The sequence below is a fragment of the Syngnathus floridae genome, chromosome 5, assembly GCF_059516105.1.
Source record: "Syngnathus floridae isolate MCC-2025c chromosome 5, RoL_Sflo_1.0, whole genome shotgun sequence".
Classification (NCBI taxonomy): domain Eukaryota; kingdom Metazoa; phylum Chordata; class Actinopteri; order Syngnathiformes; family Syngnathidae; genus Syngnathus; species Syngnathus floridae.
In genome coordinates this window covers 3,805,086-3,823,562 of record NC_142417.1, presented here as the reverse complement: position 1 = coordinate 3,823,562, position 18,477 = coordinate 3,805,086, and the positions used below count along the sequence as shown (strand labels likewise).

Genomic DNA, 18,477 nt, shown 5'->3' with positions numbered 1-18,477 from the left:
GTGAGCACCGGAAAATGCCACGCCAACTCATATCTCATGAAAAATATATGGGTGGATATAGTCTGACCTTGCACACACACGTCCGCACAAACACACAAGTTCCGTGGTCGCTTTGGTACCTGTGATGACGGTCTGCTGGCGTTGGTCAGGACCCACTGGAGGACGGGCTGGCCAACGGGGAGGAGCCGTCGGCGGCCGAGGAGGGGGCGGCCCGGGCGGCCAAGGAGACCAAAGGAGCAGCCGTCAAGTTTGGTTGGGTCAAAGGAGTCCTGGTAAGATCATCTGCAGAATAATACGCATGTCAGTTGCCTTAAGGTTCAAGAGTCATGGGCGATTGGTTGTAGGTGCGATGCATGCTGAACATCTGGGGGGTGATGCTCTTCATCCGGATGTCGTGGATCGTGGGACAAGCCGGCATTGGTACACCGTCGCTTGCGCTCGATTGGCATGTAACGCGCTCCAATGATGTGAACGTTTGCCGCAGGACTGACCGTGGCCATTATCCTAATGGCTACGGTGGTGACCACCATCACGGGTCTGTCCACCTCCGCCATCGCCACCAACGGCTTTGTGCGAGGAGGTGAGTGACACCTTCCTCGGACCTTCATTATCGCAGTTGAATCGTGCGAAAAAGCGGACAACCGGTTATGTCCCTAATTGTTGCTGGCGCATCGGCCAAACTCGGCAAGCATGTGTTTCTAGGTGGCGCTTACTACCTGATCTCCAGGAGCTTGGGTCCAGAGTTCGGGGGTTCCATCGGTCTCATCTTTGCATTCGCAAACGCGGTGGCAGTGGCCATGTATGTGGTGGGCTTCGCCGAGACAGTGGTGGAGATGCTCAACGTGAGGAATGCTTCTGCCGGTTGACATCGTTTTTGGTTGCACCGGCGACAATTCTTCTTCTCCGTCTTGCTCGGTCGGGTTGGCTTCCAGGACGTGGACGCCTTGATGACGGACGAGCTGAACGACGTCCGCATCGTGGGCGCGTTGACCGTCATCCTGCTGCTGGGCATCTCGGTGGCTGGGATGGAGTGGGAGGCCAAGGCTCAGATTGTCCTGCTGCTCATCCTGCTGGCCGCCATCGCAAATTACTTTGTCGGAAGTCTCATACCTGACCAGGACAAGAAGGCCAAAGGATTCTTTGGATATCAAAGTCAGGCAAATATCAATGTTTTTTACCGTACGATTTTGAAAATGTCGAGACGCTCCGTGAGATGATCACCATTGTTGTTTCCTCCCTCGATATTGAAGACTGGACTGAACTTGTCTGAAATTGGTTGTCAACTCCGCAGCGGCTATATTAGTGGAAAACCTGGGTCCAGACTTCCGGGATGATGAGACCTTCTTCTCCGTCTTCGCCATCTTCTTCCCAGCAGCCACGGGAATCCTGGCAGGAGCCAACATCTCCGGAGACCTTAGCGTACAATTTTACTATTTAATGACAAGATGGTGACTCCCAATACATTTCCAATCATGTGCGTGGTGTCCATCTTTCAAAGGACCCCCAGTCTGCCATCCCCAAAGGAACGCTACTCGCCATCCTCATCACGGGGCTGACCTACGTGGCCGTGGCCATCTCTGCAGGTTGGTGGCATCGTCATCATCTCGCCGATACGCCGACCAACGCGCTGGGCGGTGATCCTTCAGGCTCGTGCATGGTGAGAGACGCTACGGGCGACATCAACGACACGCTGAGCGACACCATCAACTGCACTGATGCCGCCGCTTGCACGCTGGGTTACGACTTCTCCATCTGCAAAGAGGGAGGCTGCCAGTACGGTCTCATGAATGACTTCCAGGTAAAGCTGTCAAGACATCAGTGTGTGTGTGTGTGTGTGTGTGTGTGTATGTGCGTACTTGGGGACAATCGTGTCACTGTTGTTGTTGTTGTGAGTCACAAGCTTCTTGCAGTCATGAACGGATACATTGTTGATGGACTCCTACGAAATTTCTGTTTGGTCGTCTGAGATGAAGAGCAATTATTTGATTTAGACACGTGTGATTTCAGAGATTCGTTTCTAAATAGATGAAGATATACCTTTGTCACGTCCGAACTTTAAGAATATTTACTGTGGTTGCACCAAGACTGAAAAACAAGTGATCAAAGTTTTGTCTCCTTAACCATCTGATTCTTATCGTAGCAGCAACATGGTTTTTACCTTGCAGGCAATGAGTCTGGCATCGGCCTTTGGACCTCTCATCACGGCGGGAATTTTCTCGGCCACCCTGTCGTCCGCTCTGGCCTCGCTGGTCAGTGCTCCAAAAGTCTTCCAGGTAGGAAAAACACAGCGGAAAACTGTTGAAGCATCTTGGCCAATAGTGTCCATCTCGCTTGCCACTTTAGAAAAGAACCAACAAAGTAAATATTTGGAAATATAATGCAAACTACTTTTAAATGAGCTGAAAATTTCCTTCATCTTTACTGCCACATGTGTGACATATTTCTGTCTTGGGGGCAAAACAATTCTGAGACACTGGCGGAGCTAGAGGGTGGGGGCTGCAGGGCCACTGCCTCCTCCCCTAAAATATGTAAATGACAAAAATATATCTCTATGTCAAAACAAGTTGAAGGGGTAGTAGAATCAAACAAGAGACAAAATGTGTACAATTGTGCCGTGTGTGTGCTCAGGCTCTTTGCAAGGACAACATCTACCCAGGCTTGGGAGTCTTCGCCAAAGGTTACGGCAAGAACAATGAGCCTCTGCGCGGCTACGTGCTAACCTTCTGCATTGGCCTCGCCTTTATCCTCATCGGTAGCCAACTGACGCTACAGATCTATAGCTGTTGATAACTACGGTGAGAAAAAAAAAAAAAGAACACGGTTCATTTTCTTTTCCCCTTAGCCGAGTTGAACATCATCGCTCCAATCATCTCCAATTTCTTCCTGGCGTCCTACGCGCTGATCAACTTCTCCGTCTTCCATGCCTCGCTGGCTAACTCTCCAGGTGAGCTTGTTGACTCATTAGTGGAAGGCCTTTTTGAGTATTTATTCGATTTTCGCCGTTTACGCAATGTCACCTAGATTGACTCAACTGGCTAGCTCGCATTGTTCCGTATCAAGCCCAACGTTTTGCCCTACGTCACCACAGGGTGGCGTCCCAGCTTCAAGTACTACAACATGTGGGTGTCCCTGATGGGCGCCATCCTGTGCTGCGTCGTGATGTTTGTCATCAATTGGTGGGCGGCGCTCGTCACGCTGCTCATTGTCCTGGCGCTCTACATCTACGTCAGCTACAAGAAGCCTGGTGAGCGTCAAACCTCACATGCATCTACTCTTGCCAGCATCTGACCAATGTCTTCTCATCTCTCTGGTCACGTCCACCTGCATGCACAAGACGTCAACTGGGGATCATCCACTCAGGCTCTCATCTATAACCAGGCTCTCACGCAGTGTCTCAACCTGACTGGTGTGGAGGACCATGTCAAGAACTTCAGGTGAGCTCAGAGTAGGTCACAACAAAGACGGGTCCCAGAATCGTTAGATCGTATCTACGACTTGACACTCGATGGCACGACATCCATTTAGGCCTCAGTGTTTGGTCCTGACCGGCTATCCCAGCTCTCGGCCCGCTCTGCTGCAGCTGGTCCATTCCTTCACCAAGAACGTGGGCCTGATGGTGTGCGGACACGTCAGAATCGTACGTACGCGCTTCAACGTACGCTCTCGTGTGACGCCCTCATAAGTGCCACATGTCCGCATGTGCGTTTGCAGGCGTGTCGGCGTGCCAACGCAAAAGAGGCGTCTCAGGAGCATGCACGCTGTCAGCGTTGGCTCAACAAGAAGCGCATCAAAGCTTTCTACGCTCCGGTCTTCTCCGACACGCTCAGGCATGGCGTGCACTTCCTCCTCCAGGTGGCGCCGACGCTCCTTAGCCTTCCTCGTTGTGTCATTGAATGATTGACGGATTGAGTGACGTCGTCGGTGTCTCCTGGTCCAGTCAGTGGGCCTGGGCCGCCTGAAACCCAACACTCTGGTGCTGGGCTTCAAGAACAACTGGATGGAGGGTCACATGAACGACGTGGAGACGTACATCAACATTATCCAGTAAGGAATGCTTTTGTCTTTGTCTTCTTCACCTTGGCTGATGCGTCATGGGCGTTATCCCGCAGTGACGCCTTTGACCTGCAGTTTGGTATGGTGATCCTGAGGCTTCCTGAGGGATTGGACGTCTCTCACATCCAGGGACAAGGTCAGTGGCACCCATAACTCTGTTGCTAACCAAATCTCGATCTCTGGCCCATCTCATATGGACCGGCACATCCTAAAGACATCACCAGCTGGCCCATTCAAGAGCCAAACGGACATCCTCGGTCGTTCCCAGTCCCGACTGCCGTGTGACACTCTCAAAGACAGCAGACGCCAGTCCCAGAGTCTGAGCTTGTTTGGACTCGTCCAGCATGTGAGCTTCTTATGTGTTTCCTGCAGACGAACTGTCTTGCTCCAATGACAAGCCTCCGGTCAGCAAGGACACCCCGGTGACCGTCACTTTGACCAAAGACTCGGATTCAGACTCGAGTCCGTGCAAGACTGCTAGCAACCAGAGCAGCCCGCTCATCATCAGAGGTTATTGACCCATTCAGATTGAGTCAAATCATGGTTACTGAACAAATCAAACTGGTCAATGCATCTATCTTTGTGTGTGAAGATAGTAAAGCTGCTCTGAGTACAAGTGATCAGCGCCTCCTTGAATCCAGTCAGCAGTTCAAGAAGAAACAAGGGAAAGGCACCATCGACGTCTGGTGGCTTTTTGATGACGGAGGTCATTTTCAATCTGAATTTTGCAAACCAAAATTTTACAAGGCTTCTGCATGAAAGACACTAGACTGTGGTCCTACGTCTCGTTGTGTGTGTGTGTTTAAGGGTTGACACTGCTGCTTCCCTACCTGCTGACCAACCGGAGCAAATGGGCTGACTGCCGCATTCGAGTTTTCATCGGAGGAAAGATCAACCGCATCGACCACGACAGACGGATGTCAGCCACACACTCGTGCCTCAAATACTTCCGAGGAAAAAAAGTGCACTAACGTGTGTGTGCTGTACACAGGATGGCGACGCTGCTCAGCAGGTTCCGCATCGACTTCTCCGACATCAACGTTCTAGGAGATATCAACACCAAACCCAAGAAACACAAGTAAGTTGCAATGAACACACAACTCAAGATGTCACACTCATTTTAAACGGCAAAAGAAACACAAGTAACAAAATTTGTGTATAGCAAGTTGTGGTTCAAGGCCATGGTGGAGCCGTACAGGTTGAAGGAGGAGGATATGGACCAGGAGGCGGCCGAGCGTCTGAAAGCCGAGCAGCCCTGGAGGATCACCGACAACGAGCTGGAGCTCTACAAAGCCAAGGTGATGTCGAGCGCGTCTGCGATATGGCGCCGTTTTTGACAATAACGTCGGTCGCATTTGTCTTCAGAGCAATCGGCAGATCCGACTCAACGAGCTCCTCAAGGAACACTCCAGTGACGCCAAGCTCATTGTCATGTGAGAAAACATATCTTCACCACTTGACTTGTTATTGTCATCATTAAAACTAACAGGAAAAAATATCTCGGATGAAAAGTTTTTAAAAAAAAAAAAATAGCAAAAATGACAAACTAAAAATAACTCGATAAATTCCATCCGTTTAGATTCTTATACATCTCAGTAATTGTCATTATGATTGTGACTGCAATTGCAATTTTGCATACCCAAAAAAGTGTCCGCTCTTTTGTGATTGGTCAGGACGATGCCATTGGCGAGGAAGGGCGTGGTTTCTAGCGCCCTCTACATGTGCTGGCTGGAAACGCTGTCCAAGGAACTTCCTCCTCTCCTGCTGGTGCGAGGAAACCACCAAAGCGTCCTCACCTTCTACTCCTAACACGCACACAAGCGCAATAAAATCACACTTTTACTTTAGAGACACTTGCTGTGTTTCTGTCAACCTTTAAAAAAAAAAAGTGTTATTAAATTGTCATAACACACTGATCAAATGTACATTTAACGGTTTGTTTACATGTATAAAAGTTGTATTGATGCAGAGAAAGAACGTGTCCGTCGCCTTATTATTTTTGCTTTTACGTGAATAAACTATTAGGGTGGCCGACACAATGTCTAGTTGTCAAATCTTTTATGTAAATCTTTTAAACATTCGACTCATGCTAAATAAATGATTCCATTATATTTTTTTCCAGAACTCTCATTCCTCCCATAACATTATTTTGAATGACAAAACAATTGCAATGCAATTCTTATAAAACTTTCCATACCATCCAAAACCCAGTTAATGACGATGCGTTCACGTCTCCTCGTAAAATACCACCATTTTTCGTACTTGAGACGAAGTCAAACAAATGTTAAGAGGACGGACTAATGGATGTACACTTGAACGCATCTTACCCTTACGTCACTTATGCACAAACAGAGCGGACGTAAACTTGTCTCAGGTGATTTTCTTCACAAATCGGTAACATTAATATCCTTTATACAATATTAATTTTGCTCCAACACACTCAGTTAGCCTAAGCCTCTTAGTGCAATGACAGCGAGCTAGTTAGCTTAGCCTTCTTTGGTGCAACACATTTCTTACAGCTTCACCTCGAGAAGTTATAAAATGTCTGTCGAAATATTCGTGATTATTTTGATATATTACCTTAATGTGCTTGTAACAACGTACCAACTTCTGGTCCCACTATACAAATTAGGTAAAACGTCCTTAGATATTTATTTCACGTCGAGGTCCATGGTAAAAATATTATCTTAATAATGTATTTTACATTTATAATCATTCTGTCGAATAAAGTTACATAAAATGTCATTTTAGATCAATATAAATGAAAATGAATGAATTTAATGAATGAAATTAAAATGCAACATCTAAGGTAAAAAGCATTCAAAAGAATCTGTCAGTGTAGAATTTCAATATTTTTTGCTTGTTGTACTTACTGTATTTTCTCCCTGCAGGATGTCAGGCGCACCAAAGGAGGAAGTTGTGGCAAAGTTCCTGGACGCGTCGGCTCACGGCAACGAAGCCGAGGTGACGTCCCTGCTGTCCGCCGTCCCGTCTCTGCTGGAGGAGACGGACTCAAGAGGATGGACGGCCCTCATGCTCGCCGCGAGAAGCGGACACACTGCCGTGGTCCAAACACTACTTCGACATGGGTAAACAAAACTTTGTGATTAGAAAAAGTCTACACACCCTTTCTCAAATGCTAGGTGTTTGTGATTTACAAAAATGAAACCAAGATGAATCATTTCCAAGCATTTTCCAAGCGTGTGCACACCCTCTGGCAAGAAGAATTCTAAATAAGACCCACCGCCATTTAAAGAACCTCTGCTTCTTCATGTTGTTTGGAGATGCGACAGGAGTCGGGTGAACAGTAGCGGCCAGAGTGCGTCTGACGTGGCCAAGTTCTGGGGTCACCAGCATGTCTCGGTCTTACTGGGAGAAGACGACGGAGATGGCGTCGGGTTGGAGAACTACTTTGGGGCCGAGCCTCTGGACCGTCTGAGCGCCAAGCGTACTGACGCTGCGTGGCTGGAGGACAGGAAGAAGCATCCGGGCTCCGTGTTCTTGCTCTTCTCAGACCTCAGCCCCATGCTGCACCATGACCAGCAGGTTGCAACTTGCTTCTTGGTTTGACTGACTCCGTTCTGGATTTGACTCTTGACCTTTTGATTTGTTTGTAATTTTATGATTATTTTTTAACTGTTTTGACTTGCTTGTTTATAATTTGGTTTTCCCTGCTCCGGAATTCCTTCAAGGGTGTGCAGCATCTGTGTCGTTTGGGCTACGAGGCCATCAAAGAGCTCCTGGAGAAGCCCGACTCTCTTCTGGTCTTCCTTGGCGTGGAAAAGAGGAGGAGCAGCACAACGGGATCGGAACGCGCATTGGAGGAGCTCCCGGCTTGGTTTGCCATCAGCAGCGGCGAGGACGGGGCGGCACTGCTTGCTCGCTGCCTGCATGGGGAGTGCAAGTGCTCATTCGCTTCATCGCCGCACCAGGACCTGCTAAACCTCAGCGACGAGGACGCCGGTGAGGATGATGTGCATTCTTTTGCTTCCTGTGATCATGGTTTCTTATTTTTCGTGGTTTACTCTTATCTAATGAAGTTGGGTGTCGTACCTGAATGCCGCAGCCAATCATAGTGCAGCTTGGCGGATGTCGCAGCCAATTATATTACAGCAGGGAATCTCGTTGGGATTCATAATGACACCTTCGACGATGACGACTTCTCATCTTCTGGCTGTTTCAGGCGTGCTGGCTCCGGCCCGCGCCCTGCTGGCATGGCACCGACGCTACGCTTTCTGCTCCACGTGCGGAAGTGCCACCGTCTCTGAGGAAGGAGGACACAAGAGGCGCTGCTGTAAGCAACAGTGCCCCAGCAACAGGGGGGTACACAACACATGCTACCCGCGTACTGGTACGCACACACACACACGTATATTACAAACACACTAATTACACTGATGCACACTTACACGCAAGTCACTTTAACTCCTTGTTCCTTCCAGACCCCGTGGTCATCATGCTGGTGGTTCACCCGGGAGGAAACCAGTGTCTCCTGGGCCGGAAAAGCGTCTTCCCGGCCGGAATGTTCTCCTGCCTGGCCGGCTTCGTAGAACCCGGTAAGCTTGCACAAAGTTTCACACATTTCACACACACAAACAGTGACAGTAAGTAACGTCAGGTGAGACGTTGGAGGCGGCGGCGCGGCGCGAGGTGTGGGAGGAGAGCGGCGTGCGAGTGGGTGCCGTTCGCTACGTTTCCTGTCAGCCGTGGCCCATGCCCTCGCAGCTTATGATTGGCTGCCATTGCGTCGCCGTGACGACAGACATCAGCGTGGACCGCAGCGAGATAGAGGAGGCCAGATGGTTTCCGCGGCAAGAGGTAAAGCAACAAATACCAAATTGTCAATTTCCCCTTATCCTTTGTTGTCTTGTATCCTGCGGCCAGGTGATGGAGGCGCTGCTGGGTGGAGAATCCTGCCAGTCAGGTCTCATCCTACCGCCCAAGCAGACCATTGCTCACCAGCTCCTGCGACACTGGATCAGCAAAGCCGCCAATCTATGAACTTTGAACTCAAAATACTTAGGGACCACGGAATCAGCAGAAAACATTTCAACAGTCATTCAACAAAATTAATAAAATGATTTACCTCCAAATGAAAGTTGTTCCACTGTCAAGCCTGAAGAATTGCTGGTTAACCAACCAGAAATTGTGGAAATTCCCTCAATGGATTCGAGTGCGGAACCAAGCCCTGCTGTAAAGAGCAATTTATGATTTTTGTGAAATGCCAAAAAATGGTGGCAAGAGCCGCGTTAAAAGGCACTTACTTCAAAATTGCTTATTGGATTCAAGATGGAACGAAAGGAATATTATCATTCCCTTTGGCTTGAGCACAAAATATGACAGTTGCCCACAAAAAAACTGCAACGCTTTAGTTCCAGGTCTAATATATGAAAGCACCAGAAAGTAGAAAAAACCAAATGTTTAATTTCAAGCAGTATTTCAGTTCTCTTGTTCCAAATACAGAAAAAATATAAACATTTAAAAAGGACTCTCGTTCTGTCAACACACACACAAAAAAAAAAACCTTAGAAACACACACACACGTGCAAACTACACAACAAAGCAAGCTGGTGCCATTGTTGTAGCCTGCACAGACGGACAGATAAGAAATAAGGAAAGGAGTCTTGTCAAGTTGCTTTTGTTGATGTTATTTACAGAAGTGCACCAGCAGTCATCATTGCTGGTCACATCTTCACTGACCCATCAAAACAAGTCAATCCATGGTTGACACCAAACAAAGAAGGTCGGGATGACTCGGCTCCTCTAAAACAGGAGGCCTTTTTTTTTTTTCTTTTTTCCATTTGTTCATTTTTTAGCATGCCTGTCCTTGGTGAGGTACAACCTGGACTGGTTGCCAGTCAATGGCAGTTTATTTCTTTCGGCCATGACTTGTGCGCACGCTGGAATTCAGCAATAAAAGCACAGCGATTTCTACTGCTCGACTATGCGGTGATTTCCTTTGACTTTTTAAAAAGGGACTTCGGGCAAATGTCAGAACGTCACACCAAATGTGCAAGCCTTCACACCAGGCAACAAACACCTTCACAACTCATATTGAAGAGTTCTTACTTGGCATGAATACCTTCTTTTGGACCCATTAACATCTTTCCAATTAGTCACACACCCGGTGTGCAAACATTCACAGCGGGACACGTTCACACTTGTAAGGGACAAGTTCGAGACCTTCGCTCCATTTGTGCAATTAATCGCACCTTAATATGGACACGTTCACATTTGGTATGAAGTTATTCACACATCTTAAAGACCCCAAAATCTGACTTGGACTCTCGGGTGTGGACGTGCTCGCACCTGATGCGTTCCCTTTACATCTGGCATGAGCTCCTTCCTTCGCACTGTGCCAAGATGCTTCTACCTGCGTTCCCTCCGACTCGAAAGTGATTCCTATGGAGATGTAGTCGCACCTGGAACGGATGAGTCCACTAGTTTTGGACTCTGGAGTTGTCGGCGGGCAAGAACTACGATTGACTACTTTGGAAAAAGGTTCTGCTCAGGTGGTTTGCTGACAGAAAACAACAACAAAAAAAAATCCCAAGAGTCTTCTTAAGGGTTGTAAAAGCGCTGGACTGGCAGGAGTGTGAATTTTTTTTTTTTTTTTTTTTTAAACACACTTGAAGGCATCGCTTTGGTTCGAGCAAGTTGCACTCACGCTCATGATTGGTGCATAGATGCGGACGAGGAGGGTTCCAGCAAAGCGCCGATTGGACAAGACAACAAGCTCCAACGTCACCTGTTAGCGTGGTGTCGACGCCGGAGAGCCTCGCTCTGTGTGGAAAGTCCAAGCTGAGGAGTGAGCCAGGCGCAAAACTTTGTGTGTGTGTGTGTGTTTGTGTTATTTGCTGCGCAGCTGCTCCAGCTGGTCCTGGTACTCTGTGAACAGTCTTTGGAATCGCAGGTTTTCTCCGATGACGGGTAGGACTTCCTGTAACAACTCCCGCTTTCGCAAACCCTGAAGGCAAACAATCAGCGAAATCACAACTTCATATCACATTGACAACATGGAACCTTTAACGAAATACAAGACAATTTCAGTGGAAATTGTGTGAAGGTGAACTGAAATGTTGAATGGTAGAAATGTCGAATGAAAGCTATTAAGTTGGAATGCTTTGCAAAAAAGGTGAGAGAAGGATTTCAGTGATTCAAATATGTCCTAATTTTGGAATTTCCTTTGCGAAAATGTGAAATAATTTCCGAGACAATGAGGCTGAAGATGACCAAGTCCCTGCTGTGGCCTTCTTACCAGTGTGGTGGCCTCCCAGGCTGTCGCCGGAGACTTGTGAACAGGACCCAGAAGCTCCTTACAAAGTTCTCGAAGCCGAAACTCAGAACCTAAAAAGAGAACCGAGGAGATAACGTCATGTTCAGAATTTCGCCTTTCATTTGATGACCTGTGGACCATTTAAATCTGTGAGTAGTGATGAACAAGTCCGATGGAAATGGGCACAATGAGACTTAAAATGGTCCCTTGCCCCGCCCGGAGTTGGTAGCTAACCGAAACGTTTGCTGACCTTCGTTGACGAGGAAGCGTGCATAGATGAGCAGCCAGTAGCGATACTCGGGCGCCGACTGCAGCGTGAGAGCTGCCGCCAGCTGGTTCTCCAGGAAGGCCAAAGTCATGCTCTGCTGAAGGTGGTGCGGGGCGGCCGACAGACGGGACGCCATGCGGCCGGCGCTGCCCCAAGACAAGAACAAAGAAGAGAGTCACTAGGTTGTTTTTTTTCCTTCTTCACCCTTCGTCCTAGTACTTTTTGGTCATGCTTCTTACTTGAGGTTGCGTCCCTGCATGGTGGCCAGAGGCCCCGAGGAGCCAGGCGCATCCTGGGTAGGGAGGCAGCTCCTGAAGTCGGCGCACTGGACCAGACAATCTCCTTGATCCGCGATCAGCGTCCTGAACGTGACATGCCAATGAGTCAGTCGGGCTGAGGGTAGGAGTGAGTTAGCTCAAGAGTTAGTTTGTTTATATCTCACCATGTCTCCAGGGACAAGCTGAAGCAGAAGGACTTGCCGTTGGACAGACCAATAACGGGGACGCCCCGCTGAGTCAGCAAAGACTGAGACACAGTCACCTCTGAACCTGCATGCACAAAAATGTGTCGCGAAATGTCTGCTTTGCGTAGCGTGCCAGGCAGGAAACGGGAAGTGGCCGGTCTCACCAGACAAAATGGTCGCCAGGGACTCGTTTTTGACCAAAGCCTTCTGCTTCTGGACGTCCCTGCGGGTCAGCACAAAACAGGTCAATGACATCATCAATCTTTTAAAGACAACCACATGCAATTAATATAACACTTGACATCAACATTTAAAAAAAAAAAATCTGATGCTACCAAAAGACCTCATAAACCATGAGATCAACCTTGCAACATGAAAGATGTCAATCAAATGAAAATCACTCACAGACGTCACTCAATTTCCAGTCACACAGACTCAAAGTTCCCGTCAACCGCACAACCTCGCCGTCAAGCACATGACATTGTCGCACTGTGAACTGACCACACGGACAGCGTGGCCCCGGCAGTCAGCGCCATGACGAAGTGGGCCGAGCAGTTGAGGGCGGACACGGGCGATGGCAACTGGATGGACGGCAGCAGGCGGCGGCCGCACGACGAGAACACCGACAACATCCCGTCTCGGCACGCCACGGCCAGGACCTCGCTGAGGAGGAGAACCAAGAGAAATGCGGTCACGTGACATCCTGGGACTCCATTGGTCAAAGGGGGCTCACCTGCTCCCCGCGGCGGCCACCACGGAGCTGGGCAACAACGTGTTCCACTCACGGCCGTCTCGGGAGCATCGCAGCTGGCTGAGCCTGGAGCCCGCCGCCGACGTCACCTCGTTCTCCACCTCCAAAAAGACGGCCGGCTCCATGCTCACCTGTGTGCACACACATGCATCATTAACCCAGTCTTGCTTGTGTGTCTTTTTTTTGTGTCCTGTTGTCACCTGCAAGCTGAAGGACTTCTGGACGCTGGGTGTCGGCAGCTTGAGGACAGCCGCTGGTGCTGGAGCTTGCGGAGTCACCACCACCGTTGCCGCCCTGACGGGCTCCCGCTCGGGGGGAGGAATTAACTAAAACGGACAAATAAATAAAAAAAGGGGGCTAGTTAAATATGGGCCAATATGCCATGAGGTATATACATTGTCATTTTCCCACTGCTTTTTCATTTTTAACCTGCGTGAATGCCTGGCTCAAGATGGGCGGCGCCATTTTATCCTTCCGAGGCCGTCCCTTCTTGCGCTTCTCCACCACCTCTGCGGCGTCCAACATCAGGGGCTCAGGTTTGCGTTTACACAAGGTCAGGTTTTTGTTGATGGCGGCCATCTTGTCCTCGCTGTCGCTGCTGGTGTCCTCTTTAGCTTTTGTGTCCTTCAGCACGGACGCCGCCACATCTTTGGACCTGAAAGCGCCATCGGGACAGCAAAGTTATTAGAAGATGCAATTTCAATTTCACCAGAGAACATACTTACAACTCGTTGAACATCAGGCTATTTTGGGTTTGGCCGACCTGAATTTTCTCTTGTCAGGACACGTGACTCTAATCACCTGTCAAGCGGCGGCAGGCCGGCAGTGGAGGAGATGGCGGCAGGGACGCCTGGCGTGGTCTTGGACCTTTCTGTGAACCTGGAGTCCAAGGCCTTCATAGGTTCCATCTTGGAGGCGGACGCCAGCAGAAGACTGGCCTTGACGCTAGATGGGAGGACCTGGTCCTTGGTGTCCTCCAGTCCCTTGGCAGCCGCGTTGGCGGGCGGCGGAAGTGGGGCGAGCTCGGTGTCCAGGTTGGTCCGCAGCCCTCCCTGCGAGGGAGCCGCTGCCACCGCCTGTCCCTGGCTAGAGTCGGTGCTGAGTTGAGGGGCCAGCTGGTTGGACAAGGAGGACGGCAAGATGGGAACGCTGTTGAAGAGCGCCGGGGAGAAGTCCCTGACGAAGAAGGCAGACAATCAATATTGTGCGGCTCATCGTGATGTCGATAACAAGTTTGGCAATAAAGAAACAAGACTGTGGATGCTACGGTTTGGACTCAACGAGAACAAGCTGCCTGCTTATGTCATAGGGCAGCTCACCAAAGCGCTCCTTACCCAGTGTCCAGTTGAGCGATACATAGTGGTGTGATCCGTCTTCTGCCGTCGGCGGTTCGGGTCTCCACCTGCTTCTTCAGCAGGTTCTGCAAGAACATCAAGAAGTCAGTGAAGACTGACCTGTGGTAGGCCAAAACCTTTGCGCACACCTTCCTGATGTCCTCCAGAGACTCCCCGTTCATGACGCTGTTGAGCTTAGGGGCCGAAGAATCCGCACTGGCCACTGTACAGTTGTTCTGGGCCGAGCTCTGCCTCTCCTGCTGGTACTTGAGCATCTCCGGGTTCTCGATGATGGTGGTGGCCAGCTGCGGCTCCTGCGTGTTGGTAATAGCCAGGCTCTTGCCGTAGATGTTCTGGTGGATGGTGTTCTGAAAAAGAGAAGATGTTTATTCATTGGATCTGGGTTCTGCAGGATTGGTGTTGGGGGGTTGTGAATGATGGTCGCTGGCGCCCGGGTGTCGGACCTTCTCCTCCTCGCTGAGCGGGTCTCCTAGTTCGTCCAGTGAAAAGTCTAAGTAGGCCACGGTACCATCCATGGAACACACCAACATGCCCAAACCCGTCAGAGTCCTTCAACACACACACATACACAGAACAAAGAACCAATGAAGGGAACTGAAAACACAAGTGCATGGCATAGTAAATATGATGTCGAAATGCATCAATCGATCAATCTCTTTGGAAAACTCACCAGGAAATGTCCATGATGGATTTGTCAAACAAATCGTGGATGACCACCAGGGGGCGTTTAAGAGAGGTCAGCTGAACAGGAGGAAGAAATGCTGTTAGCGGACTACAAAAGAAAATGGAGATGTAAACTGATCTTGATTATAATTGAGACAACTCAGATTATAAACGATTATCTATCAATATAATACTATTCCAAAAAGTAGTTATAAATACTTGACAATAAAATTAGCTGTTATCAAAAACCTTTACCGACCCAGACGGAGAGCGAGCGGTCTTTGCTGCCCACAGCGCAGCAGCAGTAGGGACAACTGGGCTTCGAAGAGCCGCCGTTCTTCTGCTTCTTCTTGAAGATCTTTGGGTTAAATTTCTACACATGCACGCACACAAAGAAAAATGTGCTGATGAGCAAGACATGCGCACCGATTTGTTTTCGGCCACATGTGCGGCGACACTCACCACCACCGTGACGGCTTTCCTGTGGCCCACAAAGTCCATGTTGGTCTTCCAGCCGTCCCGCTCCACGATCTGCGCCGTGGGTCCCGAGTTGTTCATAGCGTGTGCAGACACCAGGTACTGGCCGTCAGGCGACCACGACAGACGCAGGACGTGCGTGGTGCCGCCGCACTGGCACAAAGAACAGGAAGGAGACAAATGTGCTGACATGTTTTTCTTTTAACTCATTCACTGCCACTGACGGCGGTCAATCGGCAGTGAATCATCTTCCCGCCGCCTACCTCGCTGAAAGGCTTGGTGATGTTGGCCTCCATCTGCCAGTCTACCGTCCTCCACACTTTCAGGCTGTGGTCGTCAGCCTGCGAAGCGATGTACTTGCCCACCGGGTCCCACGTCAGGCCCTTGACCAGGCCCGTGTGGCCCCGCAGGCACATCACCATTTCTGAGGAATCAACCGAGCCCACGCGGTCAGACCTTTTAGGAACTTTTTGAGGCCCCTTGGATCACACTTCAGTGGTTGCTTTTGTGGTTTTGAGACTGGCGGTGGTGAAGGGACACTGGATTTTACCGGGGAATTTGCGTGCGTTCCAGATGACGATGGTGTTGTCCACGCTGCATGACGCCAGCCACACGTCGTGGGGAGACCAGGCCACGTCCATCACATCTTCACACACAGCAAACATCAACATAATTATGATATAAAAGATCGACTTTTTAAATGTCTTGTACACAAACAGTGGCGACTCAAGTGCCTGAAGAAAACGCTTACTTCTCCAGTACAATGTTGTGGCTTTGCGTGTGCTTGTGTTACCTCCAGTGTGGTTCCTCAGAATGGTGACACATCTCCACTGCTCCACGTTGGCCAGTTTGCTGCTTGAGCCAAACACCGTACTCGGACCGATGAACCTTAACATCAAGAGTGTATCAATACCAGGGTTAATATTTTTTTTAGAATCAATTATTCTACCAATTATCCAGATGAAAAAAAATCTGATGAACGCAGCAGCATGCAGCTATTTTTGTTGTCCACTTTGGGTCGTCATTATTAAATGTTACTCTACAACTGATCGCGGCAAAGCAGAGAATTAGTTTAATCGTTTAATTTTTAAAAAGCAGCTAGTACATAGTGGTATTAAGTTATGCATGCATGTGTGTGCGTGTGTGCACATACGCAGCTCGTTTCCACACCATCACCAGCTTGTCATCCCCTCCCGATGCAAGGTACAGGCCGTTGTTGGACCAGCGCACGCAGTTCACACATGCTGAACACAAATAATATTTGAAGTTGTATTAAAAAAAAAAAAAAAAGCATCCTAACAGGAAGTGTACTCCTAAATAATTAAAAGATTTGCTTGTGTACACTGGTACACTGACTAACAAGCGACCCATCTGTTTTTCGAGATATGAGCCATTGCTCGACTGATTTTTTTCGCTTTGACTTGCGAGCAAAAACCTGACATACAAAATGTCTACTGTCAAACTAAACTTTAGGCAAAGATTACACATGTATTGAAACCACTGCATAATTACCTCATGAAAGTCAGATAACATAATGCTAATACACAATACAAACTGCCATAGACATGCTAAAGAACTAGCATTGACGTTGCAATGTTGTAAACGGCAGTTGCTTTGAACGCGAACATTGCAGCAACACTTTAGACGGACAATACAGCAATACAATTTATCATATTTCCCTAACCCTGCAGAGAATGACTAACATTATTGTTGAGAAGTTGAGGCCGTCTACTTCGATTGTTCCTTTTCATAAGAATATTACCTAGATGATTGTCCATCTGGCAAAGCATTTTGGGAACATTCTCATTTTTCTCATCTTCCTCGCGGAGGACAGGCGCCATGTTCCAAATCATCACCTTCCCCGAATCCTCCCCTGAAGATCACAAACGATTTATTACGCCAATCCTCGATTTGACTGGTGTGTGTTTGACAGGTTACCTTGCCCGCCGGTTGCAAATTTGGTTCCATCTGGGTGAATGTCAACAGAAAAGATGGGTTTGCCTGTCAAAACAAAACACACACGAAACACCTAAATAACAAATTAACTCTTTAATGCCAGCTATTTTTTAAATGGTGAACAGCCAATTTAAAGAATTCTGACAGATTTTATGAAGCTCACATTTCCATGACTAAGAAAACAGAAACTACAAATAAAATAAAAAAACAAGACTCATCACAGAAAACATGTTTTAGTAATCAGCAGTAAAACTTGGGTTGTCTCAATTATCCGAAGATTGCTTTGCTTCAACAAAATGTCAACAAAAATGTCCATTTTCCACACACAGAACATATCACGTAAAATAATAATACGACAGAAGAGATCACAAAACATTGGCAATAACACAAACATAATTATCCCTCCGTATGCCTTGTTAGAATCAGCTATAGATCAGCTGGTACAGCAAAGATGAAAAAAGTAACAAACTGTACTAGACTAGTTGTCAAGTAGAGAGAATGTTACTCGTCTACAGATGTTGTAACGGGGTTTTGTTACACACTAATTGATATGAAGTGCTGACTTCACCAGGTAAAATACAATCCATGATGTCTTTGTTGGGGGTGTGGGGGCAAGTCACGTGTACTTGAAGCTTCATTGAGAACCCCCTAATTCAAGGAGCCGAAACTCTCCGCATACATGACACATAGATGAAGGCTTTCGAACTGAAAACGGCCCAAACGTGTTAGCCGTTAAGCATGCTAATGGCTAACTTAGCAAAGTGACAGCAGTTAGCTGAATTGGCTAACTTCTAAAGCTAGCCGGCAAGGGGCTAGTCGGGTAGCTGGGATTAACGAACATTTGAGTTTGAAGGAGGACCATAGTGCCAAAAATCGACCCTCCGGTTTGAACATGAAAAGACGCCGGGTGTGGACGTTTCGGTGCCCCCCTCGCCATCACTCCCCTCGGGAGCTTCTGCCGACAACAACAAAAGCCTCAACTTGATCCATGAGATTCGCTTGCTTACCGTTGTGGCTCACCCAGCTCGGTTTCAGCAGCTTCATCGTAAAAATCTTATCAATATTATCGTTCCTTATATGGCTCGGCGCCCGCCTTTTATCTCTCAAACTCCGGCAGACGCTCGAGTGTTTTTGGGGGGCTTCAACTCCATCGCTTCTTGCAGCATCCCCGCCGAAGCGGACCGGACGACAGACGAGGTAACACCACGCAGGACC

General features: G+C 48.5%; 4 protein-coding genes across 16 annotated transcripts in view; 2 read left to right on the top strand and 2 right to left on the bottom strand.

The window, feature by feature from the left end:
- The window catches only part of slc12a2l (solute carrier family 12 member 2-like), a 6,925-nt gene extending 761 nt beyond the window's left edge, over nt 1-6,164 (top strand). The window contains exons 3-26 of one of the 2 annotated variants that reach the window (XM_088375566.1): nt 150-272; nt 345-420; nt 485-580; nt 703-842; nt 933-1,152; nt 1,292-1,419; nt 1,499-1,583; nt 1,647-1,798; nt 2,166-2,273; nt 2,629-2,752; nt 2,843-2,944; nt 3,089-3,244; nt 3,335-3,434; nt 3,526-3,637; nt 3,712-3,852; nt 3,938-4,044; nt 4,110-4,189; nt 4,426-4,563; nt 4,646-4,759; nt 4,861-4,972; nt 5,045-5,131; nt 5,216-5,351; nt 5,419-5,486; nt 5,727-6,164. In XM_088375566.1, coding sequence (XP_088231692.1) covers nt 150-272; nt 345-420; nt 485-580; nt 703-842; nt 933-1,152; nt 1,292-1,419; nt 1,499-1,583; nt 1,647-1,798; nt 2,166-2,273; nt 2,629-2,752; nt 2,843-2,944; nt 3,089-3,244; nt 3,335-3,434; nt 3,526-3,637; nt 3,712-3,852; nt 3,938-4,044; nt 4,110-4,189; nt 4,426-4,563; nt 4,646-4,759; nt 4,861-4,972; nt 5,045-5,131; nt 5,216-5,351; nt 5,419-5,486; nt 5,727-5,862 — 2,841 coding nt within the window. In that variant the 3' untranslated portion in view covers nt 5,863-6,164. Of the gene's footprint in view, nt 1-149; nt 273-344; nt 421-484; nt 581-702; nt 843-932; nt 1,153-1,291; nt 1,420-1,498; nt 1,799-2,165; nt 2,274-2,628; nt 2,753-2,842; nt 2,945-3,088; nt 3,245-3,334; nt 3,435-3,525; nt 3,638-3,711; nt 3,853-3,937; nt 4,045-4,109; nt 4,190-4,425; nt 4,564-4,645; nt 4,760-4,860; nt 4,973-5,044; nt 5,132-5,215; nt 5,352-5,418; nt 5,487-5,726 lie in introns of both variants that reach the window. The other variant, XM_088375564.1, reaches the window with a different exon arrangement.
- znf608 (zinc finger protein 608) overlaps nt 1-9,076 on the bottom strand; it is a 27,437-nt gene extending 18,361 nt beyond the window's left edge. The window contains exons 1-11 of one of the 11 annotated variants that reach the window (XM_088375558.1): nt 8,463-9,076; nt 6,927-8,317; nt 5,693-5,858; nt 4,884-5,096; nt 2,159-2,337; nt 2,038-2,085; nt 1,857-1,962; nt 1,558-1,767; nt 1,184-1,413; nt 717-1,110; nt 120-282 (exon numbers count right to left, since the gene is read on the bottom strand). The gene's annotated coding sequence lies outside the window, so the exon portion shown is untranslated. Of the gene's footprint in view, nt 1-119; nt 283-716; nt 1,139-1,178; nt 1,414-1,557; nt 1,768-1,856; nt 1,963-2,037; nt 2,086-2,158; nt 2,338-4,883; nt 5,097-5,692; nt 5,859-6,926; nt 8,318-8,462 lie in introns of all 11 variants that reach the window. The other 10 variants (XM_088375556.1, XM_088375552.1, XM_088375557.1 and 7 more) reach the window with 10 other exon arrangements.
- nudt12 (nudix (nucleoside diphosphate linked moiety X)-type motif 12) lies at nt 6,315-9,987 on the top strand. 2 transcript variants are annotated; one of them, XM_088375683.1, is made up of 8 exons: nt 6,315-6,427; nt 6,945-7,142; nt 7,338-7,599; nt 7,746-8,016; nt 8,237-8,404; nt 8,496-8,609; nt 8,672-8,871; nt 8,938-9,987. In XM_088375683.1, exons 2-8 carry the CDS (start codon nt 6,946-6,948, stop codon nt 9,052-9,054), a joined length of 1,329 nt encoding a protein of 442 aa, XP_088231809.1. In that variant the 5' UTR covers nt 6,315-6,427; nt 6,945; the 3' UTR covers nt 9,055-9,987. The 2 variants fall into 2 exon arrangements, with proteins under 2 accessions (XP_088231809.1, XP_088231808.1); XM_088375682.1 differs by having other exon boundaries at nt 6,382-6,447.
- hira (histone cell cycle regulator a) lies at nt 9,458-18,477 on the bottom strand. Its single transcript, XM_088375567.1, has 24 exons — nt 18,270-18,477; nt 17,245-17,307; nt 17,069-17,179; nt 16,460-16,550; nt 16,100-16,194; nt 15,857-15,952; nt 15,570-15,730; nt 15,292-15,459; nt 15,089-15,202; nt 14,837-14,907; nt 14,610-14,715; nt 14,295-14,513; nt 14,146-14,231; nt 13,613-13,987; nt 13,241-13,466; nt 13,012-13,137; nt 12,794-12,942; nt 12,562-12,723; nt 12,225-12,283; nt 12,040-12,145; nt 11,837-11,959; nt 11,580-11,743; nt 11,312-11,400; nt 9,458-11,020 (listed from the first exon to the last, which is right to left on the bottom strand). Exons 1-24 carry the CDS (start codon nt 18,304-18,306, stop codon nt 10,904-10,906), a joined length of 3,114 nt encoding a protein of 1,037 aa, XP_088231693.1. The 5' UTR covers nt 18,307-18,477; the 3' UTR covers nt 9,458-10,903.